At 37.3% G+C, this 27,211-nt stretch overlaps 1 protein-coding gene across 1 annotated transcript in view; it reads left to right on the forward strand.

Annotated features, from left to right (window-relative positions):
* Nucleotides 1–27,211, forward strand: part of MPP6 (membrane protein, palmitoylated 6 (MAGUK p55 subfamily member 6)) — an 80,030-nt gene that overhangs the window by 26,417 nt on the left and 26,402 nt on the right. The window contains exons 2-8 of the mRNA XM_006902391.1: nt 1,589–1,741; nt 5,192–5,341; nt 6,056–6,283; nt 16,457–16,588; nt 18,469–18,568; nt 19,046–19,114; nt 23,172–23,333. Coding sequence (XP_006902453.1) covers nt 1,589–1,741; nt 5,192–5,341; nt 6,056–6,283; nt 16,457–16,588; nt 18,469–18,568; nt 19,046–19,114; nt 23,172–23,333 — 994 coding nt within the window. The remainder of the gene's footprint in view (nt 1–1,588; nt 1,742–5,191; nt 5,342–6,055; nt 6,284–16,456; nt 16,589–18,468; nt 18,569–19,045; nt 19,115–23,171; nt 23,334–27,211) is intronic.

Raw genomic sequence — 27,211 nt, forward strand, 5'->3', positions numbered from 1 at the left:
AGCAGAGAATATCAGAAGAATGTCTATCTGTGTTTCATTGATTATGCAAAGGCATTTGACTGTGTGGATCATAACAAACTGTCGCTGACTCTGAGAAGAATAGGAATCCCAGAACATTTAATTGTGCTAATGCAAAACCTATACTTGGACCAAGAGGCAGTAGTCAGAACAGAGCAGGGTAACATTGCATGGTTCCATAAAGATATTATCTGATAAAAGAAAAACTGTGTTTTACTTCTACTAAACAGTAGTTAACACTAGTTATTTTCTGTGACACCATGATTCATGGCTCATTTTCTATGGGAAAGAATGTGTGAGATTAAAAAGAAAAAAAGCAATTTAATCTATAAAGACACTAAGGGATCACCCCCAATTAAGTCATACAATTCTGTGATTCTTCAAGGCCTAGTTGAAGGGCTGCCTGCTCTGAATTTTCAGGCTTCTCCTTCCCCACCACCTCCGCCCCTGAGTTAAACGATTAGGAAACTGTACCTTTTGAATTCCAATAGGGTTCCCAAAATAATGGTTTAATTTTTTAAATGTTTAATTTTAAATGTCAGTTGTGCACCTCTTCTTTATTTTTCTTATGCATAATCATATTTATTTTAGAATAGTAAACTCAGTAACATGATTTCAGCTTTTCATTGTTGTCATTATGTACTGCCAAGTTGGAACTCATAGCTGACCCTCCAGTGGGTTTTCAGAGACTGTGAGTTGCACAGAGGGAGATTACCCATTCTTCTCCCTCAGAGCAGCTGATGGATTCAGTCCGCTTGACTGTGGGTTGGTAGCACAACTCTGTAGCTCTCGGCCACCACAGCTCCCTGATTTGAGCTTAGACTCTAGTTATTAGGGAATTATTTTGGTGGTGGTTCGTGTTATGTGCCATTTAGTCCACTGTAACTCATAGTGACCAACATTTGAATCAAATCGTGACTCATTTGAACAGCACATCTGACCTTGCCCTGTCCTGTGCACTCATGCTCTCTCATGTGCTCAGGTCCATTGTTGCAGTCACTGTGTCAGTCTATCTCAATGAAGGGCTTCCTCTCCTTTGCTGGCCTTCCACCTTTCCCAGCAAGGACTGCTCCCTCCCGACAACCTGCCCAAAGTTTCATCATCTTTGACTCTTAAGGCACACCTGGTTGCACTCCCTTCCAAGGCAGATTTGTTTGTGCTTTTTAACAACCAGTACCCTCTTCTCCAACACCATAATCCAAAGGTAGGCATTCTTTGTTGGTCGTGTTTTGACTCACTTTTTTTATGCCTAGTTATAAAAATTAGTTTCCATGGCTTTTAGGATAAGAAATAGTGCATAAAATTTATTTTATGTTACATGATATATTTACTATAGAATACAGATATTGTTTCTAATGAAAAATTTGGTTTCAGTCAACCAAGTCTCTTAACAAAACTTTTTTTTAAAACTTTAAAAAAAAAGGTATAATTTTATATTAGTAACAAAGTTCATATGCATTGCGTTTCACACTCCAACTAATACCTTTAAAAGAGTCTTCTTTATGGGGAAAAAAGAAAACTATCTGTTGGATAGTATAGTGCTATTATTTGATAACACTTGTCTTTTCAGGCTCATGAGAGGCTAGAAGACTCAAAACTAGAAGCTGTCAGTGACAATAACTTGGAATTAGTCAATGAAATTCTTGAAGACATCACTCCTCTGATAAACGTGGATGAAAATGTGGCAGAACTGGTTGGTATACTCAAGGAGCCTCACTTCCAGGTAACTTCCCCTTCACTCTTCTCCCCAGTTCCTGCTCATTCTGAGTATTAATAAATATTTACCCTTTTGTAGTTAAGTTTCCGTTATTGTTTTTATTTTTAGATTATTTAGAGCTATGTTTTGTAAAACTTGAGTTCCAGCTAAGGTAACTATACATTGTTTTTTGTTATTATGTACCATAGCTGACCCTGCAGATTTTCAGAGGCAGTAAATCATGTGGAGGAGACAGCTCGTCTTTCTCATAAGGCAGCTGGTGGATTGGATCTGTGTGCCTTCAGGTTGGCATCACAACTCCTAATACTAAGTGGCCATAAATGTTCCATGTCTGTTACAAAAATACACCAATTTCCCTGATTCACCTTAGTCCACACACTCAAGATTTTTTACGCACAGTGATAATGGGTTTACTCACTACCTTTCAGTTTTCTAGTACTTTCCACTTGTGACCTGTCAAAACACATTTCCTGTATTGCTGCTTAAGACTGAGGTGCAGTTGATGACCTGGAATAAAAGATCTGTGTAAGGACAGAGAATACATAACATACTCTCCATAGGTACATAAATAAGTGTGATTTAGTCATTTGGCCTACGTCAGTTTATTTAGTTTAATAAAGATGAAAGAGTCTCAAAAGAAAAAGACAGAATGATTTCTTATAAACTTAAAATGATTACTACACTATGATTTTCAAGAAAGAGAAAAAAGCAGTGTTATAAAAACAGACTAAATAGAATATAAAGCCCAGAGACAAATACACATGTAAATTTGGATTATGACAGCTGTTACATTTTCAAGTACTATTAGTTAATGGTACTATTGAAATGAAAGAAAGAATATATTTAGTGTAGATCCTAGTATTGAAAAGCAAAACATAGGGCGCTGGCTGAAAATCGCCTGTGACTTCATCCATAGCCACTGGTGAGAGTCAGCACCCAGAGCCATTCAGGGGCTTTAAGCTCGTAGCCCATTGCTGTGGTGTGGACAGCTGAAACCCAGGCCCCGACAGGCACCTTGGGGGGAAAAAACCCAGACTCTACTTCATGCTCTGCTGGAGAAGGAGGGGCAGTCTCCTGTACCAGTCAGATCCAATTTGACAGTACCCACACACACACACACTCTTCTTCTTTTTTAAAAAAAGACTACTTCAGCCATCGTGGCCCTCTGCCCAGGGTGGGCTGCCCTCGGCCTTCGGCTTGGGGCGAGCCATAGCGGCCCTCTGCCCGGGGCGGGCTGCCCTCGGCCCTCTGCCTGGGGCGAGCCATCGCGGCCCTCTGCCCGGGACGGGCTGCCCTCGGCCCTCTGCCTGGGGCGAGCTGTGCTTGGCCCCCGGCTCGGGACGAACCGTCGCGCCCCTCAGGAGCAAGAAGGCAAGCAGCTGTAACCCAAGACCACCAGTAAGGTGATAAAGCGTCCTCCCTTACCCCCTTTATATCTACGCCCCTGTTCAGCATGAAGAAGCCAGAGAGTCGGCATCCAATTCCCAAATCAATAAGACAGTTGGTTTAATTACTATTGGAAAATGTTTGTCATTCCTCTGTAGCATCTGGTCCCCACTGGACCCTCATCATTTCCTTCACCTGCTCCCCCCACCAACCAAACTGTGCAGCTCTGCAACTGCATCCTGGCCCATCCTCACCCTTCTGCCCTCAACCCTCACCTCCTTGTACCCCCAATATGTTTTTCCCAATAAAAAAAAATATTAATTAAAAAAAAACAACTCTGTGACACAAAAAAGAAAGAAAAGCAAAACATAATACTCATTGTTCTTTCACAGCCAGAGACTTTGTTACTGTCCACCAATATTACTGCAAATTATGAAGATTAATACTGAGATAGTTCCTATGTAAATCTGTGTCTTAGGTACAAAAAATTGAACACATACCAGGGATACCCTGTATGCAGGAGGCTATTGACTGAGGCATTACAGAATATACTACAGTATTGTGGCTTTTTGCTAAGGACTGTGGGAAATGTGGAACACTTGTGGGAGAGGTCAGATTTATAGAGCAAGATATTTTATTAGGCAAGAAGTTTTGATAGCTGTATCGAGTCAACCACTTCTTACTGTCAAGTTAGAGCTCACTCAAAGTTTATGGTTGGCAGGTTTTTAGAGGCTGTAAATCATTCTGGAGGAGATTATCTGTCTTTCTCCTGCAGAGCAGATAGTGGTTCAAACTGCCCCACCTTAGAGCTAGCAGGCAAGAATTCATGATAATAGTAAGTTGTTGTTGTTGTTATGTACTGTTGAGTCAAACCTGACTCATCGCTGACATCAAACAGGTTTTCAGAGGCTTTAAGTCACAAGGGAGAAAATTGTCCATCTTTCCCCACAGAGAATCTAGTGGATTCTAACTGTGTGCCTTAAGGTTGACAGTAACTCCAGAGCTCCCTGATGACAGTATGTTGTTATAGTATACCATTGAGTCAAAACTGACCTATAGATTTTCAGAAGCAGTTAATCACGTGGCAGGAGATGGTCCATCTTTCTTCTGCAGAACGGCTGGTGGACTTATACTGTGTGTCTTGTTGTTTCCTTACAGTTTAATTATGCTGGTGGTTTCATTTATCCTAGCTATTCTTTCTGTACTTCTAAATGAAAATTCTTAAAGGGTTAATGATTCATGTTAATAGCTGAGGGCTAAAATATATCTTAAATTATATAGCATTAATTATGTAATATATTTATATTATTAGAAAACGTGTAATACTCTTTGGTTGTCCACTGTCAATGCTGCAATTGGTCCCATGACTAAGGGTAATGAGGACCATGCGTTTGACATCTTTTTCTATATATAACTAAAAAGTAATCTGGGTGTTTATTTTAGCATTATACAGATATCATTTCCTATCAACCATGATGATGAACATGAATTAATAATCAGTGCCTGAATTAGTATTTTCATTACAGGATATGAAAGAATATTTTCCAGATTCTCTCATTGTAGTTTATTTGTTGGTATTTTTCTATCAAAGAGAACTTATCTTAAGTTTTCTTTATCTTTTTGAACATTTTGTACAGGTAAAACGGTGTTACTAGCATAACAACTTGTCATATAAAAATTTAGAATTCTAGCGATTTGATTCCGCACTACAACTAATGAGTATAATTGTTCTTGAATATTGACTAAGGGTAAGGACAGTTGCAGCATTGAAATCCAGTGCCTTTATTACACCAGACTTGGAAGTCTAAGTTCAGTGTTTCATTGAACATGAAACTTTAAGGAAAAAAAAGTCATTCAACTCTTTTGATAATAATGAATTTAAAAAGTCTGTATTTATAATTCTTCAAATGATACTAGGTTCATTTGATTTAACTCAAGCTTCGGAATTTAGTAATATGTGCCTGGGATCTTTTTAGTTTCCTGCTGGGATAATGAGCTAAGAAATTATTTTAATATATTAATCTATTCTGTCAGTAGTTAATAACCATAGACTCTTTTGGCTCCTCATAGTCACTTTTGGAAGCTCATGATATTGTAGCATCAAAGTGTTATGATTCACCTCCATCAAGTCCAGAGATGAACAATTCCATCAATAATCAGTTATTACCAGTGGATGCCATTCGTATTCTTGGTATTCACAAAAGAGCTGGGGAACCATTGGTGAGTAGATAAATCAGTGCTTTCTGAAATTTGACATATTCGTGACTCAGAAGCTCTTTCTTCCCTCATTTTTTTTCTCTTCTTGGTCATTTCTATCATTTTGAAAAGTGTATTCTTGTTTGTTTTGTCAGCCTTTTCTGGTATGTGTCTAAGTATATAACTTATACTCTAAACTCTCAACTTGAGTTGATTTAGAAAATGAAACTAAAATAAAGAAGTTAAACAGAAACAGAAGTTAAAAGTGTACCAATTGGTAGCAGAAGTTTTAGAAAGTAACTGCTCCCGTTCTTCCTGTCTTTTGAGAAAAGTTGATTGATCCAACCAGGGAAGTAAAGAAGTTGTTTCCTATTTCTTGCTTATTTTACTATTTCTATTTCCTGACTGTGAGGACTGTGAAATGGGGGGAGGGGGAATCCGAAGCAAGACCCTCAGAATGCACTTGTTCCCTGAGCTTCCTTTTATTCTCAGAATGTGGCATAGATGCGGATTTATATATTTAATTTATAAAGTTAACCTTACAATGGAAGACCTTTTTATTTAAAGTGGTATATGTTGTTAGGATTCCCTGCAGTTCACTGGAATTGGAATATTGAGACGGAAGACATAGGAAAGGTGGAGTGATTCACCCAACTTCCTTTTAGATTTATTGTCTCATATATTCAGAGATTCCTTTCTAGTAATCTAAAATAAATGTTGATTTTTTTTTTCCTATAGGGTGTAACGTTTAGAGTTGAAAATAACGATCTGGTGATTGCTCGAATTCTTCATGGAGGAATGATAGATAGACAGGGTCTGCTGCATGTGGGCGATATCATTAAAGAAGTCAATGGCCATGAAGTTGGAAACAATCCAAAGGAATTGCAAGAATTACTGAAAAATATCAGTGGAAGTGTCACCCTAAAAATTTTGCCAAGCTATAGAGATACTATTATTCCTCAACAGGTAATAAAAATCTTATTAACATTAAGAATTCCTTTATTTCTTCAGGGAACTCTGGTAACTTAGTCCATAAGAAGTGGCACTAAAAGGTCATGCCCATCTGGTGATTTGACTCCACTAGTGGTTCTGTAAGAAAAAGATGGGTGGTCTCCTCCTTTGCGATTTACAGCTTCAGAAACCCAATGCCAGATCATCTGTCAGTGTATCATGACTCAACAGCAGTAAGAGTTTGGAGTTTTTTTGTTCTTTAATCATACTGTTGAATGTCAATGTCAGTTGCTACTATCAGTGGATTCTGATTCACCAACAATAGAGCTGAGAGTTTATTCATTCTTAATCCTAATCCTGTTGTCGAATGTAACCATCAATTGCCACTCCTTTCCTAAAGAAAGGTGAAAAAGCAATGTAATTCTGAGTTGCTTTATTGATGGTATAAATACAATATGAAGGCTATTTCTTTGTAAAGCTTTAAAACACTGGCATTGAAGTAACTTAGAGCTAGGCATCAGAAAAACAATAACACCTTTTAATATCAATTCAGTGAACATTTTAGCCCCTGTTACAGTCCAGACATTGTATTGGGTAGTGGGAGAAGATAAGAATGTAGTCCTGAGTATCTGTAGTTCCCCATTCATGTGAAGGCTGAAAGGAGAATGAGCCAGAAGGCGAGGACAGGATCTTAAAGAGGATTTTGAGTACCTGTTTTGCACACTTGCTGGTTTGCATGCTTTTAATGTATATTTTATAACTAATCTTTTGATATAGGCGATTGAACCAGGCAATGCTTTAATGACAAAGGTGCTTTATTAAGATTCATCTACCCTCATTATATTAAGTGAATTTCAAAAAGAGGAAAGTTGAAATTAGCCAGACAGCAGGTAGTTGAAGGTGTGAGGGAGATGTGTGAAGGACAGCCCTACTGCATGATTAAGAGGACTACGTGGGTTCAAATACCAATACTGCTGCTGACTCACTGTTTAACTTTGAGTAGGCCACTTTGCCTCTTCTTCAGTCTTCTCATTTCTGCTTTTAGGGGTAATGCTTCTTAAAATGTTGTCATGAGGCTGCATAGTGAAGTGGATTTAGGGGGAGGGATTGGATAATAATGAAAGAATTTTTCTTTTACTTTTCAAAGAGAAGAACAAACTGGAGGGGAGGGGTGGGCAGGGAGAAAAGTGCAACAGTGAATGAATGGAAATCCAAAGTCTCTATAAATTTTCATTAAAATTAGTAATAATAATTTAAAAATATTGTCATGAGGATTAAATTAGTTATTTTCTGTAAATATCCCTCAGCTGTGCATGGCACATCATAAGCAGTGAGTGGTCAAGTAGCTGCTGTTGTGATAGTGATGGTGGCGATGATGGCAGAGGGTGGTGGTGGGAGTGAGTTATCAGCAGTATTGTAGAATTGTTTAAAAAAAATAGTAATGATTGTAAAAATTGGCATATATTTACATGTAATTGAAGTGATAGAGCTGACAGGAGGTTTTCAAATCTAGATACTATAGAAATAAGAAATTTCTGTCAGCTTTTTGTTGAATGTGAAAGAATAAAGGGCCAAGAATAGCCAGGATACTTTGTGGCAGAGGAGCAAGAATAGGAACTTATTACTGATGTACAGGATTTAAGACGTTGTGAAATTAGCATAGGAATAGAGAGAATGAGCAAAGGAATAGAGATCTCAAAATGTGAGAGACACATGTATATTACTTTTGTATATGAAAGAGGACATACTCTTCATGAGAATAAAAGAAGCTATTGATTGAAGGGGCAAAAATGGTTATCACAGAGATAGGAAATTATTTTCTTATTTCAGTTTGTGCACAAAAAGAAGGGAACACATAATCAGTGAACTTACGAAAACGTGATGCCATTTTTACACTATCCATTTGGCAAAAATGATAGAAGATAAATCTGCAGGATCTCTCTGCATTGCTGGCAACAGTACTCCCACAATGGAAAAAAATTAAGTTTATCAGTATCTCTTAAAGTTGTGTGTTTACGTGTTTACATAGACCAAACGGCAGTAATTTTCAAGAGATATTCTTCTGTACATACATATGTGTGGGTGTGAATATGTTGTGCAAGTGTGAAGTGTGCGAATCCCAAAATATTAATTTCTGTAACAGCTAATGTTTTTTAAGATGCATTTAAAATCATCAAATACATACATTTAAGGAATATATGGACACAGTAAGACAATATAAAAGGAAAATAAGGATCTTTAAACACAGATTTTATTATGTTGGTAAGCTAGTGTGATATGATAGCATGGAATGGAATGAGGCAGAACAACGATGTAAGTCTTTTTAGAAAGTGACAAGTCCATGTATATGTGTCAAAGACACATTGCAGCAACAAAACTAAGACAGGCTTTTAATAGACCAATCACTCAGGCATAATAGGAATTAAGAATTCTAATTTGCATCATTCTCAACACCCTAGATAGTAATATATATGTATGCTTAAAACCCAGATAGTAATATATATGTATACTTAAAACCCAGAATGCAGACCTCTTGCTATCTCGTCAACTCTGAATCAGAGTGACCTTGTAAAACAACAGAATTTTATACTTATTCAGGTAAATAAAAATGGCATACTCTTACTCCTCTTTCCTTTCCTTTTTCATGAAAAATTTCATATATGTACATACTTTTCTGCACCTTGTATGTTTTAGGTTTGGTTGTTGGGTTGTTTTGGTTCTTTTTTTTTCACTTGACTATAAATCAAAAATCTTAACATGTTGGTAGGTACACTACCTTTTGTATTGTTTTTTCAACTGCATAGGCTTGCCATGATCCTAGTTCCTTGTTATGTGCCATTGAGTCACTTGTGACTCATAGTGACCTCATAGTACAGTATCTCTAAAACCTTCTCTATCCTATGCCAACTTTACGGTCTCTGACACAACTACCCTCATTACCCCAGTCATAGAATCAATCTGTCTCATCAAGGGCCTTCCTCTCTTGCACTGTCCCTCCAACCTCCCAAGCGTGATATCCCTCTCCAAGGACTGGTCCCCCCTTGCAACATGCCCAACTTATGTCAGACGAAGCCTCAGAATCCTTGTCTCCAAGGAGCAGCCTGGTTTCACCCTTTCTAGGATAAACCTGTTCTCCTAGAAGTCTATAGTATATTCAACACTCTTGTCTAGCACCACAGCTCAAAGGCATCAATTCTTTTTCTGTCATCCCAAGTCACTGTCCAGCACTCTAATACATAGCACATAATTGCAAAGACTGTGGCCTGGATCGCGTGCACCTTAGTCTCTGGAGTGACATCATTGCTCTTCAGTACTCTGGAGAGGTCCCTGACAGCAGACTTTTCCAATGCAATTTGTCTCTTTATTTCCTGGCTGGTGGTGCCAAGAGTGCTGACTATGAAGCCAAGCAAACGAAAACTATTAACAATCTTAATCTCTTCACCATCTATATAATGTTGCCAGTCAGCCCGGTGGTAAGAATCTTCGGGGGTTTTTTTTGGCTTTTTGTTTGTTTGTTGTGGGTTTGTTGGGTTTTTTTTTAAGAATCTTTGTTTTCTTGATGTTGGGCTTCAATCCATATTGCTGCAGTCTTTGACCTTCGGCAGCAAGCACTTCAAATCCTCGTTAGTTACAGCAGGCAGGGTTATGTCATCTGAGTAATGCAGGTTGTTGAAGCCACATTCCTCCTCATACAGCACAGCCTCCCGGATGGTCTGTTCTGCTTATAGATTGAAAAGATATATAGACAGGGTATATCCCTGGCACACACACTTGTTGACTTTGGACCATGCAGTGTCTCCTTGCTCTGTTCTGATGACTGCCTCCTGGCCCAAGTATAGGATTCATATAAGCACAATCAAATGTTCTGTAATTCCCATTCTTCTCAAACAGAGTCTGCCACAATTTGTTGTGATCCACACAGACACATTTGCATAGTCAAACATAGGTAGGCATTCTTCTGATACTCTCTGCTTTCAGCCAAGATTCATCTAACATTAATTCTAATATGGCCTCTTCTAAACCCAGCCTGCACATCTGACAATTCTCTGTTGATGTACTGCTCCAATCATTTTTGGATAATTTTTAGCAGAATCTTGCTTGCATGTGATATGAATGATACTGTTTAATAATTTCCACACTCTGTCAGGACACCTTTCTTTGGAATGGGAACAAATAACGGATTTTTTCCAGTCAGTTGGCCAGGTGGTTGTCCTCCAGATTTCTTGGCACAACTTGGTGAATGCATCCAGGGCAGCATCTGTTGAAATATGTCAATTGGTATGCCGCCAATTCCTAGGGCCTTGTTTTTTGCCAGTTCTTTCAGAGCAGCTTGAACTTCTTCATCACCACAGGATCTTGCTCAGACATTGTTTCATATTGTTAGTTAAATGATGATTAGTTTGCATCCAGTCTTTTTAGCTATTAGGGATAATCCAGGAGTTAACAGTCTTGTATACAGGGTCATGAGTAATATAGTAGTTTACTGTATTTCCTAAAGTGGGTTAATAGGTCAGAGGAGTTTGCATCTCTGTTTTTGATATCTGTTGCCACACTACTCTTCTTCTGTTATTGTGTACCAGAGCTGGAACTGACCCATATAGCTGAACCTCTGGTGAGTTTTCTGGAGGCAGTTAATGGCCCAGGAGGAGATGGCTCATCCTTCTCTTGTGGAGAAGCTGGTGGCCTCGAACCACATGCCATCAGGATTGCAGTGCAGCTTTTTGCCACTGTTCTTCCATATGATTGAATCACTTCTCCCACCAATATGTCAGGACAGTGCCTACAGAATGTTATCAATTACTAGATATCTATTGATCTATTAGGTAGAAAATGTTACCATGCTATATTTTCTTTCTACTGTAAATAAAACTGAACATCACTTACATGTAAAGAGCATTTGTACGTTCTTCTGTTTATTTTAGTGTGTTAGGAAATTCTGATGATGTCGCCTGTTGGGACTTTTGCTATCACTTCTTCAGTTGTTCAGATCCACCAATGGCTCTGTGATAGAAAGATGGACAGTCTCTTCCTGTGTGATTTATAGACTCTGAAAACACTTTGGAGGGTCACCTATGAATTATCTCTGACTCCATAGCAATGAGATTTTCTGTTGTTACTTTTAGTGATAAGAATATGTCATTGAGGATTTAACTTTTTAGTAATGCATGAACCATTAACATCTAAAGTCTGTTAGTGTACACTTAAGCATGTAGTAGTAAAAATACAGTCCTCCTTGATCTGGTCAAATCTTTAATGAGTTTATAGCATCTATAGAGTTTTTCAATCAAAAGTTGGATTGGTTCTTTTCAAAGTTCAAAGTAAAATTTGATTAGTCATAAGTATTTTAGGTTAAGTGTAATATTCCAAAATTATTTTGATAGATGGGAAAATAAGAATTGCTTTGTCTAGAAGTCTCTATTAAGTGGAAAATGGCAAACTTTCCTGGGATTGGTTCGGGAATGTATGCTGATTAGTTTTACTTTTAACAAAGTTCTGATAAAAAAATATAGACGTAAAATAAAATGTGGTGTGAATGGTTCTGTAACCCCAAAGTTTCCTGGGTTAGTAAACTAGTGTGTTTTCATTTACCAATGCTATGTTTCAGTACTGAATGATAAATAGAAACCTTTTTAAGAAAAAACCTTAAGAAAGTGAGTTTCTGTTTTCGACATGGAAGTAATTTTTCCTTTAAATTCCGTAATTATAAAAGTCAGTGAATTTAACATCTCTCTGTGGACCAGAATGCAGTCATTGGATCAGAGCAAGGAGAACTACATGGTCAAAAATCAGGAAGGTTATATACCAGGGATGCTTTCTGTCTCCATACCTTTTCAATCTATATGCAGAATCAAACATCCAGGTGGCTGGGCACTATGAGGAGAAAGGTGGCATCAGGATTGGAGAAAGACTCATCAACAACCTGTGTTAATGTAGATCATACAACCCTGCTTGCTGCAGAAGGTCAAGGACTGCAGACTTCAATATGGATTGAAGGTCAACATCAAGAAAACAATGATTTGAACCGCCAGGCTAACTGGCAGCATTATGGTAGATGGTGAAGAAATTTAGATTGTTAACAGCTTTAGTTTGCTTGGCTCCCCACTCTCAGTACCAGCAGACAAGAAATCAAGAGACAAATTGCATCCGGAAAGTCTGCTGTCAGGGGCTTCTCTAGAGTGCTAAAAAGCAATGAAGTCAATCTGTACAGTCAACGTGTGCCTAATCCAGACCGTGGTCTTCGCGATTAAATGCTATGTATCAGAAAGCTGGAAAATGACTTGGGATGATAGAAGGAGAATTGATGCCTTTCAGCTGTGATGCTAGAGAAGAGTATTGAATATACCATGGACTGCTAGAGAACAAAGAGGTTTGTCCTAGAAAGGGTGAAACCAGGCTGCTCCTTGGAGATAAGGATTCTGAAACACAGTCTGATATACTTTGGGCATGTTACAAGGAGGGAGCAGTCCTTGGAGAGGGACATCATGCTTGGGAAGGTGGAGGGACAGCAAGAGAGAGGAAGACCTCAGATGAGATGGATTAATTCAGTGACTGGGAAAAGGGGGGTGCGAGTGTCAGAGACAATAAGGTTGGCTCAGGATAGAGCAGGGTTCAGAACTGTTGTACATAGAGTCCCTATGAGCCACAGGTGACTTAACAGCACGTAACAATAAAACAACAACATGAAAACAGTGACTGCAGCAATAAATTCAAGTGTGTCCTAGATAATGAGGATGGTTCAGAGAGGGCTGGGTTCATTAAAGTCTGTTGTTGATAGATGATGAGGATGGCTCAGAGAGGACTGGGTTCATTAAAGTCTATTGTTCATAGAGTCACTAACAGCAAGACAACATGACAGTTAGCAGAGTGATCCTAGACTGTCTTGCATAACTTTGCTATAATTGGTCTTAATTTTGTGCCACTTGACATTAGATTGCATGGTTGTGTCTTTTGAATCATGGCTCAGATTACAGGTCTAATAGAAATATTCTACAAGAGAGAACACTTAGGAGACATGGTTTCTAGTCTACAAATAAATGGAAATTCTTAGAGCAGTTTAAACACAAAAAATGTGAGCTGACAATGAATAGGAGTGACAAAGGAAGAATTAATGTCTTTGAGTTGTGGTGTTGGAGAAGAGCACTGCACATCTCATGGGCAGCCATGAACAAGCAAATAGGTCTTGGAGAGCGTGCATCTGGAGTGCTTTTTGGAGGCAAGGATGATGAGGCTTCGCCTCACGTACTTTGGGTGTGTTTCTAGGAGGGACTGTTCCTTAGAGAGGAACATGATGTTTGGAAGGGTTAAGGGTTGGCGAAGGGCCTGGTGGGTTGACACGATGACTGCTGCAATGGGCTCTAGTGTATCAGGAAGTGTGAGGATGGCACAGCATATGACAGGCTTCAGATCTCTTGTTCATAGGTTTACTGTGAGTAGTCAGCTCACCGGTACCTACCAACAGTAACAACAGAGCACTTTGGTGGGATAGAGGAGCCAATATTAAGGCCTCGTAATTATGTGAAATCAGAATGTAGAAATGAAAGATGGACACATCAAATAACAAAATGGAGGATGATTTCATCATTACATAATTGTCCAGCCACCATGACACATAACCTGAGCCATCATACACCAGCATTATTATTAGTGTGCAAAGTAGATTTTTTTTCACTATTATTGTAAATGCAAAATAATAAAATAGTAGGCAAGTGAGGAATGTTATGTACCACAGATAAGAATGATAAACATATTTAAATGATATGGTTCCCTTATAATTTATTCAGTGCAGAGATCATGAGAAGTAGGGAATATCCAGGCAGTTTTATAAATTTGCATTATCATCCTTTTATCTGCCTCATCTCAAACACTTCAACATCTTGTTGCAATGTAATTGTCTACTATTATACTCAGCAGACAGTTAATTAGGGAAAGAAGTACTTTACCATATTAGTGAAGTAATAAAATGAGCCAGTAGTTAGTTTATATTTTGTTAATCTATAATAACTTAAAATCTGGCTTTATTTACACAATTGGAAAAATATATTTTTAGTGTTGCATCAATATGGAGAAGCACTCTGCACACGTCCGTCAGGTATGATGTCATTCCAGGCCATGCCCTGGTACTATTTTTCTGTTATGTACCTTGATTGAGCTTGATCATTGTGGGTTTGTGTGTTTGATTTTGGTTTCTGTTGCCAGTATATTGAGCCGCATGTCATTGTCAAATTAGCCAGTTACCACATTTTAGCAATATTGATAATGTTTGTATGCCTGCATTTTAGATACTTCTAAACGGAGTATTAGAAAAGTAATTATTGGCTTATTGATTTTTTTTTTTGCTGTGAATTTGCCGGTTTTATTTTAGAGTAATAACATGATTTTAGTAGTATTGAAAGTGAATAGTTGTTTTATCTGCTATACAAGAGAAGCTCTTACCAACCCATTACTGATAAATATAATTAACTTGTATTTGTTTCTTTTTCTTTTAATTGAGATTTTAACAAAAGTTTATAGAGAACTTGTATTTCAATTCATTCATTCATTTGTTGTTGCACATTTTAGTCCCGACCCACCCCTCCAGTTCACTTTTCTCTTTGAAAAAGAAATTACCTCATTGTTGCACAATTTCCTCCCCTCCCTGCCCACAGTCCACTTTGCTATGCACCTCTTCTGGACTGTTGTCATGCAGATAACACCTAATCATATATTCCTTTTAAACAGTTCTTTCCTTCATCTCTGTAAATGCAGTGTACATTATTTACCCCCTCTTTATGTAGTTTTCCCCTCAACATCCATGTCAGGCCCATTTTTTATAACAGAGGCATTATATAGTATTTGTCCTTTGCGAATGAGGTATTTCACTCAGCATAATGTCCTCCAGAGTCACCCATTTTGTACAATATTTTATGAGCTCCTTGTTTTTCAGTACTTCATACCACAGCTTCTCTATCCATTCATTTGTTGATGGGCATTTGAGTTGCTTCAGTCTCTTTGCTATTGTAAACACCACAGCAGTAAACATAGTTGTGCATTGATTTATTTTTTTAAGCATTAATATTTAGTTGTTTCAAACATTGAAAATGTTCTAGTTGCTTTCTGCCAAAATTACCTTGTTTAAATTACTAAAATGTTGTCACATTTTCCAAAGTATAGTTATAAGTTCTCTTAATATGCTTAGATCATTACACTTTACTGTACTACTAATATAATGAGCTTGTGTTATTTAATATCTTGTTTGGTTATATTTATAGAAGTGTGACAAACAAAAATAGCATACTTGTTTAACTAGTTGTGCATTTTCCTGCTTTTTAAAGTGTACTTACTGATTAATGCTGATAGGAAAAAGTGATTCTTTAACTTGAATTTTTATAAATATGTATGAAACAAATCTCTTTTAAGAAGTTGGGTGATGTGAACTTACCACTTAATACTGAAGATGCTTGATTAGAATTTAAAGTGAATAAGCAAAATATTCTTAATATCTGTGATGCATGACTGATGTACTTTTACTAACTAAGCAAATTTAAAAGAAATTTGTTCAGCCAAATGAATTGAAACTGACTTCCAAGACTTTTGCTGTTTTTGTCATAAAATTAGTTCAATGACTTGATCATATAAATAAGAGCAAGGTGATATCAAGATAATATTTGTATGTCACTTTTAAATGGCTAAAGAAAAAAAATATATATAATATAATATAATATATATATATAATTACCAAATGTAAGTATATGTGACTTCTTTAATGGGGACATTTCTTGTTTCATTTGGATTTGGGGAACATGTTCACAATGTCAGCCCTGATATGTGTGAAATATATGCATTCTGTCAACTTCATGTATTCTTTAAGATGTTAATTAGAAAATAGCATTTATTTGCAAAATTTAGTATTTGTTAGAAAGCCTATGAAAAAGAAGTGGAAGATAGTCAAACTTAGTTTTATTTATAATTAGAAATTAAAATAGAGAAAAAATTTAAGATAGTAATAACGTTTACTTTCATGTTTTCTTTTTGGTTACCAAATTGTTCTATTGATGCTCCAATATCTTGCCTTTTATTTGTGAGAGGCAAGTTCTTTACCTGAATTACTAACTACATTGTCCAAAACCCATCATAGTGGTAAGGGAGAAAATTTAATCCAATGTCAAATAATAAATACATAATATTTTTTAATTGTGCTGTGTGTTTTAGGTATTTGTGAAATGCCATTTTGATTATAATCCATACAATGATAACCTGATACCCTGCAAAGAAGCAGGATTGAAGTTTTCAAAAGGGGAAATTCTTCAGATTGTAAACAGAGAAGACCCAAATTGGTGGCAGGTCAGTATGCTTCTTAGCATTTCCTCAGCTGCTTTTCTGGTTTCAACCTTAGATCTGGCCACCATCTTACTATTAAGGAAGGTTTTAGCATTTGTTCCAATGATTCTCCCCACTTGAACATCGCTGGCTTCGTGACTGTTAATTTTATGGACAGAATACCAATTTGAGAGGGAATTTATGAGTAGCTGTTAATAAACATAGAATTTACAAGTGTATGTTTCTACCCCATTGGTAGTTTAGGCTTCAAACCCGTAGGTTTAGGAATTCTTCCAGTAAGGGTATTTGAGAGTGAAAACAAGTAACACATAGTATTGGGCAAAAACTCTCCGGGATTACCTTTTCTTTCTTTGACTTTAAAAGGAGTGTTTAATACACATACAGGTAATCTTTCTCTTGTCTCCTTCCCTCTGTATTTGCTCATGGCAAGTGACACATAAAGTCTGAGCTCTTATGTCAGTTTGCCTACCTCTTCTCAGTTACTGGGAAATGAACATTTGCTCTCTCAGTTTTGTTTGGTCTTGAATTTCTGTTGCTACAGAAAGGGACTTGTGTTCCCACTTTTCTTTCCCTGTGTGGTCCAGGTCTGTGTGTTGATGTTCTTGATGTTCCTTTCCCTAATACAGATTGTATTAAATTCTTGTTGCACAAGTAATAAGTCTTTTTGTCATAATTGTTTGTATCAGCTAAGTCACAAAATAGTGACTGGAGTACCTGTTGAATCAGAAAATCTGAAATCACTTAAGTGATTATGATTAATGAGAACCCTGTGAACAATAGATCTGAAGCTTGCCCTATCCTGCACTATCTTCACAATCACCTTCATGCTCAAGCCTCATTATAAAATAGGTGTGAGAAGAAAGGAACCCCCCCAAACTCTATTGGCAACACACATCAGCTCAGCTAATTACTTGCCTTCTAAGAAGAGAGTTAATCATAGAATGAGAATAGTTTTACTAATGTGTCCTTACATTTAAATCAAAGCATTGTTTTCTACAGGTGTACTGTGTTACGAGAGATCTAAGAAGTGGGTAAACTAAGGGGAATCTATGATTTGGAGAGATTTCCACTGATCCCTTATCTTGTAGCTTTCCTGTGGCAGTTTCCACTACTAAATTTTTCCAAATTCATATCTTCTCTCTAATCTGTTACTTTTTTATCAACCACTTAGTATATTTTTGTAATCTCCTGTTTTAGTTTTATTTTCCACATAACTTAATTGCTAAAAATAGGACTATGTTTTCCTGCATTAATTGTAAACACCAGTTGTAGACACTGACTTTGTGAGCCAAGCCATTAGCATCCAGTTTTCCAACCACTATTAAAAGATATCAGTCCTTTGTCTTTTTATTTTTAAGTTTTTAACATCAAGTGTAGTTCAGTTTATTCTAAGAGTTTCAGATTTTTTATTATATGCATTAAACTGTCCACTCTCTCTTCCTATTATTACCACTTTTTTATTGGTTTGGCTCAGAAAGACCAATATAGTAGGATTATGATTAATAATAGATACATTAATAAAGAATGACACATTAAATGTCTTAATACATCTTATTACAGGATAATTTTTCTTTTCTGTACTTTTTTACATTTTTGTCTTAGTATTAAAAAAATTTCTAATTTAAAAAATCTGACTTACCTTTGTAATTTGATACCCATATTTCACTACTAGATAGTAGATATTGAGAATTTCAGGTGCCAGTTGATTGCTCAGTGCTAAAATGTTAAAATATTTGTAACTGCTATTGCCATGGGGTTTAAATCTCAAGATCTGTTTTTAAGAGCAAATGTGGTTCTCATACTAACTACTGCTTGTCCTGCTTATTAGAATATGATCTCGAGTTCTGGTCACTGAGATGTGCAATTCATTAATTTGATTCTAGGCTAGCCATATAAAAGAGGGAGGAAGCGCTGGGCTCATTCCAAGCCAGTTCCTGGAAGAGAAGAGAAAGGCATTTGTTAGAAGAGACTGGGACAATTCAGGTGATGAGTTCAACACAATAAGTAACCAGTAGTCCTTTTTAAAAAGAGCCCTAGTGGCACAGCGGTTTAGCACTCAGCTACTAACTGAAAGGTTGACGGTTTGAAGCCATCAGCTTGCTCCATATGTAGCTGTCTGCTGCAAGAACACGCACAGCCTGGGGAACCCTGAGAGGCAGTTCCACTCTGTCTGACAGGGTCACTCTGACCACAGCGGGTTTTGGGGCTTTGTGGATAAGTAAATAATTTAAAATACATCTAGACTTAATCTCCCCCTTTGTTTTAATTGCTCAGGAATAAACTTTCTGACCCCTCCCTGCCACCTGCTGGCATAATGTCACAATTCAGGGGCTCAACCCCTGTCCCTTCTACTTCATAGGATACAGCATTGGGAGCATTCTCTGTACTTATATAAAACTATAGGGCCATTTTAGCATATTCTGCTACATGTCTTAAGTTCTATTGTCTTGTCATCCTCAGGACCTTTTTGTGGAACCCTAAGTAGCAAAAAAAAGAAAAAGATGATGTATCTCACAACTAGAAATGCAGGTAGGTTTTAACCCTTTCATAAATGGTTTTTCCTGCTTTGGATTTTTTTTTTATACCAAAAAAATTTGATTATAAGTAGTGGAAAGCATGATGAAATCAAAGGGGGAGAAATTTGAGATAATTTAGATATTAATACAGTTGTGTGGGACCACATATGTCCCAGGCAAATTCCAGTGGTAGAATTGGTGACATGAGACCTTTTTCCCCAGATTTACACAGTTCTGCTGGTCCCCACCAAATGGTGGCATATAATAAAGGAACTGCTTCCCAAGAACCTGAGAGGCTGAAAATGTTGTTGGATAATCTATGTCCCATGGGTCAATTACAAAAGCGTTCAATGGTTTCTGAGAAATCCAAGTGAAATGGTTTTATTAGTAGTATGGCATAAGCTCTAAATGTCTAATTTTCAAAGACTTTATCTCAGATTGGTACTCAGTTACAAGGAACTGGGATATGAACATAATATAATAATAATTAATATAATATAATATAATATAATATAATATAATATAATATAATATAATATAATATAATATAATATAATTAGTATAATATAATATCAGCAGAGCACTGCCAGATGTACAGGCTGGATTTAGAAGAGATCGTGGTACTAGGGATATTATAGCTAATGTTAGATGGATATTGACAGAAAACGAAGAATACCAGAAGAATGTCTATCTGTGCTTCATTGACTTTGCAAAGGCTTTTGACTCTATGGATCACAACAAGCTGTGGCTGACTGAGAAGAATGGGAATCCCAGAACATTTGATTGTGCTAATGCAAAACCTATACTTGGACCAAGAGGCAGTCGTCAGAACAGAGCAAGGAGACACTACATGGTTCAAAATCAAGAAGGGGGTCCATCAGGGATGTATTCTGTCTCCATACCTTTTCAATCTGTATGCAGAACAGATCATCCGAGACACTGGGCTGTACGAGGAGGAATGTGGCATCAGGGTTGGTGGAAGAATCGTCAACAACCTGCCTTATGCAGATGACACAACCCTGCTTGCTGAAACTGAGGAGGCGCTTGCTGCAGAAGGTCAAGGACTGTAGCCTCTTATATGGATTGAAGTTCAACATCAAGAAAACAAAAATTCTCACCACTGGGCCAATTGACAGCATCAGTATGGATGGTGAGGAGATTGAGATAGTTAACAGTTTTAGTTTACTTGGCTCCACAATCAACACTCTTGGTAACAGCAGCCAGGAAATCAAGAGATGAATTGCATTGGGAAAGTCAGCTGTGCGGGACCTCTCAAGAGTACTGAATAGCAACGACATCAGGCTGGAGACTAAGGTGTGCCCGATCTAGGCTGTAGTCTTCGCAATTACATGCTATGCATCAGAGAGTTGGACAGTGAATAGGGATGATAGAAAGAGAATTGGTGCCTTTGAGCTGTGGTGCTGGAGAAGAGTGTTGAATATACCATAGACTACTAGGATAACAAACAGGTTTGTCCTGGAGAAGAAGCCAGAATGCTCCTTGGAGTCAAGGATTCTGAAGCTTCACCTGACATACTTTGGGCATGTTGCAAGGAGGGAATGGTCCTTGGAGAGGGACATCATGTTTGGCAGAGTAGAGGGATGGTGAAGGAGAGGAAGACCTGCAGTGAGATGGATCGATTCTGTGACTGGAGCGGTGGGAATAAGTGCATTTGAGATGACTAGGTTGGCACAGGATAAAACAGTGTTTAGAGCTCTTCTACATAGGGTCACTATGAGTTGCAAACAACTCGATGGCACATAACAACAACTATAATTATAAGAGAGATGCAAGTCAAACCCTAAATGATTTACTGTCTCATTCCAATAGCAGTGGGAAAGTTTAACAGGACCGCAGGTAATAAATGTTGGAGAAGATATGGAGAGATAGGGACTCTCATATACTATTGGTGGGATTGTAGAATGGTACAACCACTTTAGAAGGCAGTTTGGTGTTTCCTTAAAAAGCTGAGCATAGAAATTCCATATGACCCAGCTATTCTACTACTTGGAATATACCAAGAAAATGATAGCTGAGGCACAGAGACTTGTACACACTATTCATAACAGCATTATTCACCATCGCAAGAACATGGAAACAGCACAAATATCCGAAAGCAATCGAATGGATTGAGAAATGGTGGTACATTCACATGATGGAATACTATGCAGCACCCAGGAGCAATGGTTTCGAAAATAATTACATAACTTGGAAAGGACTGGAGAGCATTAAGCTAAGTGAACTAAGTCCCATAAGGACAAATACTTTATAAGACCATTATTGTAGAAATAGAAAACTAGTACAACGTGTATGTAGATCAGTGGGGGGGAGGGTAGAAACCTAGTGGTGAGGATGGGCAAAGGGGTAATCATAGGGTCACACAATTTGATGGATAGAAAGAGGGGTGGATAAAGGAAATGAGAAAGACCTGGTGTGAAAAACAATGTATATGAACTTTGTAAGCAAACTAGTATAAAATAAAAATTTAAATTAAAAAAGAAATTGCTTAAATGTTGATACAGTTGTAATAATAATAATACTACCAGTTTGCTTTACTTTGTGAGCATAGTGTACAATGAAATTATTAATTGTATTAATGAAGGCGAATTGTCACAGTTGAAAACTGTTGGATGCACTTTGAATATGTGTGCATTTTGCTGTAGACAGATGTCCTTATGAAGGTACTGAGAGTTGTTCTTAAGGATAGGTACAGTCTGTTGTACATTGTCCAGGATACTTCTAGAGGGAGAAGAGGGTACTAGATCAAATGACTCTTAGCCTGATTTAGTAGGATTTTGTCTTAAATCTTTTAGTCTTAAGAGAGATAAATATAGAAGCTACGATATTTATTCTTCTGGGTTTTATAAGCTGATTCAGCTTCTTGAATCAGGAAGACTCTGATTCAGAGGCCTCTTGAGGCGTAATCAAAGGAATTGACAATTTAAAGTACTTTTATCACTTCAGAGCTGCCACCATGATGATAAGCTAAATTGTATGTTATAAAGAGCATAATATAATATACAAGGGGGAGTAGACTCTTTCTCTCTTAATATTTACTTAATCTACTGTGGAGAAGTTGTGCAAAGAAAGAGTTGCTGTTAAGATAATAACCTAAAGGTAAAGTGTTCCTACAGATTGAGAGTTTCAGCAATACTGACACTGCACTATTCCAAATCTACTTTGGTCTTTTTATTCATTGATTATGTGCCCTTGACACTTCCTTACAAAACAGAAAATCTGTCATTTTCCCATTGACTAAAATGATTATTTTGGAGCATGTTTCTTAAGACAATTTGTACCTAGCTCATTTTATCTATAAATCTTAGAATATTTCTGTTTAAATGTCTGTAGGTTGTCTATAAGGGCTCCTGAAGGCATAAAGTTTAAGTCTTGTTTTGCTAATTGAAAGATTGATGATTCTAACCTACCCAGCCACTCTATGGGAGAAAGACTTGTTTTTTGTAAAGATTGTGACTGAGAAAACCCTGTGGGGCAATTCTGCTCAATCTCTGTCTGAGTTAATAATCAACTCAGGAGCATCCAGCAACAACATGTTGTCTATATGCATTTTACAATTAGGCTTACACTTATGAAGTCACAGCACATTACTTATTCATGTATGTTATTGGAAAGGCATACTCATTCCATGGAACTTATTTATACAGTCAGATAACATAATTGATGTATATTTGTTAAGCTGAGTAAGCTATTCAAATCTTTTTCTTTAATAATTTATAGTAAAGAAATTAGTCCTACTGAAAAATTGATAATAAAGAAGTTTTAATGGAAAGAATATCTAATAAGAAGAAAGCACAGGAATTTCCCTAGCATAGCTTCATTAAAAAGATTTTTTGAAACAAATATGTAAATATCAAAATATTTAAATCAATATATTAAATTATTATTATTGTTCTTTATCAAATTTGTACAAACAAAAGTATACTAAGTAAAATAATTCAGGAAATATTTAACTATCAGACAACCTAGACTGTTACTGAACACAGAATAGCAGAATTTTCATGCATATAAAGAATAACTGAATATATTTTCCAATTTCCTTTTATGTTTAGAATTTGATCGTCATGAAATCCAAATATATGAGGAGGTAGCCAAAATGCCCCCTTTCCAGAGAAAAACATTAGTGTTGATAGGAGCCCAAGGTGTGGGCCGAAGAAGCTTGAAAAACAGGTTCATAGTCTTGAATCCCACTCGATTTGGAACTACAGTGCCATGTAAGTTTTACGTACTTCCTTTACTATTTGATTTGCAAGAAACACTATATGCACATGGAGGGAGGGAAGATACATTATTAGTACTAATGATGACAATTTTTATTAGGCTTATAAAAATTAACAAATAGAGGTTTTTTTTGGAAACTCTGTAATTATATAAACTGCTTTGATACAGTGTTATACCCCTGTTGATTTGCTATCTGGTAGCATTTGCTTCTCTACATCATTCAGTCTAGACTTTATTTTAGTGTTAAATGCAAATGTTTAAGAGTTGGGGATAAATAAATAGATGAGCATCTGTTTATTATTTTCCTATATAACTAGCATCTGTTTGAACAGTTGCATTTTACTCATTGCACCATCTAGGGATTCTGTTCCCTGGAAGACAAGAGAACAGGTGCATCTAAAGCTCTCTGTGACGATCTGTGAATGTACATCATTAGCATCCAGTTCTTTATCCTGCAAAGTCATAAACCTTTTTGATAGAGCATCAAGACTGATCCATCTTCCAGAGCAGTCAGCATTAATTAAGATTGATGTATAAAATAAAGTCCAACATTGCTAAGAAGTAACCACTTAGTATACACTCACTTTGGGATCTTTGCACTCATTCTTTGTTTTCATATTTGCATGAGAAGTCAAATGATGGTGCTAGAAGTTTGCTTATGAGAATAGAATTATAGTAAGGATTTATCATTGACCATTATCAAGACCGATAAACATTAGTCTTTATTTAGAGATGTATGCACCTCAATTTAGGGGAATTTACTTGGCCTTGACAGTGCAAGCAACAGGCTAATGTTATTTCTGTCAGTCTCCCTTTTCAGTTACTTCTATTGCTGACCAAACATCCTTTTAATTAATATGGTATTTCCTTACCCATAAGTACTTTTGAGTCCGGTCTTAGACTAAGGCATTCCATTTCTTGTTTTTGATAGGTGTCATTGAGTTGAGAACAACTCATAGCAACCCTGTGAATAACAAATCTGAACTCTGTCCTGTCTTGTGCCATCCTTGTCATCTCTGCCACACTTGAGTCCATTGACACAGTCACCAATCACTCCTTCAGTCCATCTCTTTGAGGATCAGCCTCTTGTTTACTGACCTTCCACCTCTCCAAGCATTATGTCCTTTTCCAAGGAATAGCCTCTCCTAAAAACATGCAAAGTATGTGAAATGAAATATCACCATCCTTGCCTTAAGGGAGTAGTACTTGGTTGCACTTTAGCCAATATCTGTCTGTTTCTTATTTTCTTCACTGTGCACTGTGCATGGGATATTCAGTACTCTTATTTAACACCGTAACTCAAATGCATCAGTTCTTCTTCTGTCATCTTTATTGATTTGTCTAGCTCTCAGGTGCATAGTAGGTGATTGAGATGAGAAGACCATGGCTTTAATAAGGTGCACCTTGGTCTTTAAACTGACATCATTGATCTTCAGGATCTTTCCCATTGCAATTTGCCACCTTCTGATTTCCTGACTGTTGCTACCAAGAGTGTTGATTGTGGATCTATGTAAGGTGAAATCATAGTCAACTTGAGTCTTTTCTCCATCTGTCATGGTGTGGCTTATTGGTCTAGTGGTCAGGATTTTTGCCTTTATGTTAAGATGTAATCCAAGATGTGGTTCTTGATCTTCTGCAGTAAGCACTTAAGATCCTTCTCACTTCAGCAAACAAAATTGTGTCATCTGTATACTGCAGGTTGTCGGTGTGTCTTCTTCCAATCCTGATGCCACATTCATTCTTCTTCGTAAAGTTCAGCTTCTCAAATGATTTGCTCTAATTGAATAGGTATGGAGAAAGAATACAGCCCTGACACACTTTCTTAATTTTAAACCAGGCAGTGTTCCCTTTCTCTGTTCAGACAAAAGTTTATTGGTCTGGGTACAGATTTTGCATGAGCACTACTGAGTGTTCTGGAAATCCCATTCTTTTCCATTTTAGCTGTAGCTTGTTTTGATCCACAAAGTCAGATGGATTTGTGTCATCAATAAAGCATAAATAGGCATTCTTCTGGTATTCTCCTTCAGCCAAGATCCATCTGACATCAGCAGTGAGATCCCTGGTGCCACAGCCTCTTTTAAACCCAGCTTGAACTTTTGGCAGTTCTCTTTCAATGCACTGTTCTAGTTAATTTTGGGATGTGATATTAATGATAATGTTCAGTAATTTACACATTCTGTTGGATCACCTTTCTAGGGAATGGGAATAATACGGATCTATTCCATTCAGTTGGCCAGATAGTGGTCTTACAAATTTTCTTGCACAAACTGGTGAGCCCATCCAGGGCTGCATTTCTTACATGAAACATGGCAGTTGGTACCCTATGGCTTCCTGGGTCTTATCTTTACCAATGTCTTCAGTGAAGCTTGAACTTCTTCCTTTGTCACCATTGGCTCTTTACCATATATTTAAATGTCAACCAGTTCTTTTTGATACAGTAACTCTGTGTATTGCCCTCTTATCTTCTTTTGTTTTTTTCTGGATCGTTCAAAATTCTGCCCATAGCATCTCTCAGTAAGGCATGCAACTCAGGGCTTTAATTTGTTTTTAATTTTTTCAGCTTGAGAAATGGTGGGTAAATTCTTCCATTTTTATTCTGGCTCTAATCTTTGCACGTTCCACCATAATGCTTTGCTTTGTTTTCTCAAGCTACCTTTTGAAATCTTCTGTTCATCTCTTTGGTATCCCTTCCCTTTGTTTTGGCTTTTTGATGCTCTAGTGTGATTTTCAGAGTGTCTTCTGACATCCACTCTTGTCTTTTCATCCTCCTCTGTCTTTATAGTGATATATCTTTGGTGTCATCCCACAGTTCATTTGGTCTTCAGTTGTTAGTGTTCAGTGCCTCAGCCAGTTCTTCAGATGATTTTGAAATTCAGATAAGCTCGAAGTCATTTTTTTTATTCTTGTGGATTTGTTTTTTATTTTCTTCAACTTCAGTTTGTACTTGCACATGAGTAACTGGTGGTCTGTTCTACAGTCAGCCCCTAGCTTGGTTTTAACTGCTGATTGAGCTTCTCTAATGATTTTTTCCCACAGAAGTGTCCATTCTGATTCCTATGCAGTCTGTCAGGTGAAGCCCATGTGTGTATAGTCAGCATCTCGTTTCTTACAAAAAGGTATTTGCAATGAATAGTTATTCAATGAGCAAAATTCAGTCATTTGTTTTCTAGCCTCATTTCTGCTTATTGACAAGTTTTAGGATTACAGCGCAGTTTCTTACCACTAGGGCACCAGAGCTTGCTTCCTATTGACTAAGTTGTACTGCCAAGCCAAAGGCAGGCAGTTTGAATCCACCACCTAGTCTTTGGAAGAAAGATAAGCAGTCTCCTCCCATGCTGTTTTCAGTTCTGAAAACCCACTGGAGGGTCAGCTGTGAGTTAGTGCTGACTCGATGGTGCGTTGACAACAATCGCTTTAGTTTTCCAGTAGGTTTTAAGGCTTAATTCTTAGTAAGTAGTCTTTATCACACATATCCTTAGGCATGTAATCAGTCCCTGCAAAAGGGCATCAGATTTAGAAAAGTTTCAGTGAAAGAGAAGACCCTCAAGGAAGTGAATTAACACAGAGATTGTAAAGATGGCACCAGATCTCGGGCATGGTTTTATTCTGTTGAATGTAGGGTCGCTGTGGAATTTTTTAACAGCAGCCAGGAAATCAAAAGATGAATTGCATTGGGAAAGTCTGTCAGGGACCTCTCCACGAGTACTGAAGAGCACTAATGTCAGTCTGGAGACAGGTGCACCTGATCCAGGCCATAGTCTGCTCAATTACTTCCTATGCGTCAGAAAGCTGGGCAATGACTAGGGAGAATGAATAGAATAGAATAGAATAGAATAGAATAGAATAGAATAGAATAGAATAGAATAGAATA

This window comes from Elephantulus edwardii, unplaced genomic scaffold, assembly GCF_000299155.1.
Source record: "Elephantulus edwardii isolate Elephantulus edwardi_28Jun2011 unplaced genomic scaffold, EleEdw1.0 scaffold00405, whole genome shotgun sequence".
Lineage (NCBI taxonomy): Eukaryota > Metazoa > Chordata > Mammalia > Macroscelidea > Macroscelididae > Elephantulus > Elephantulus edwardii.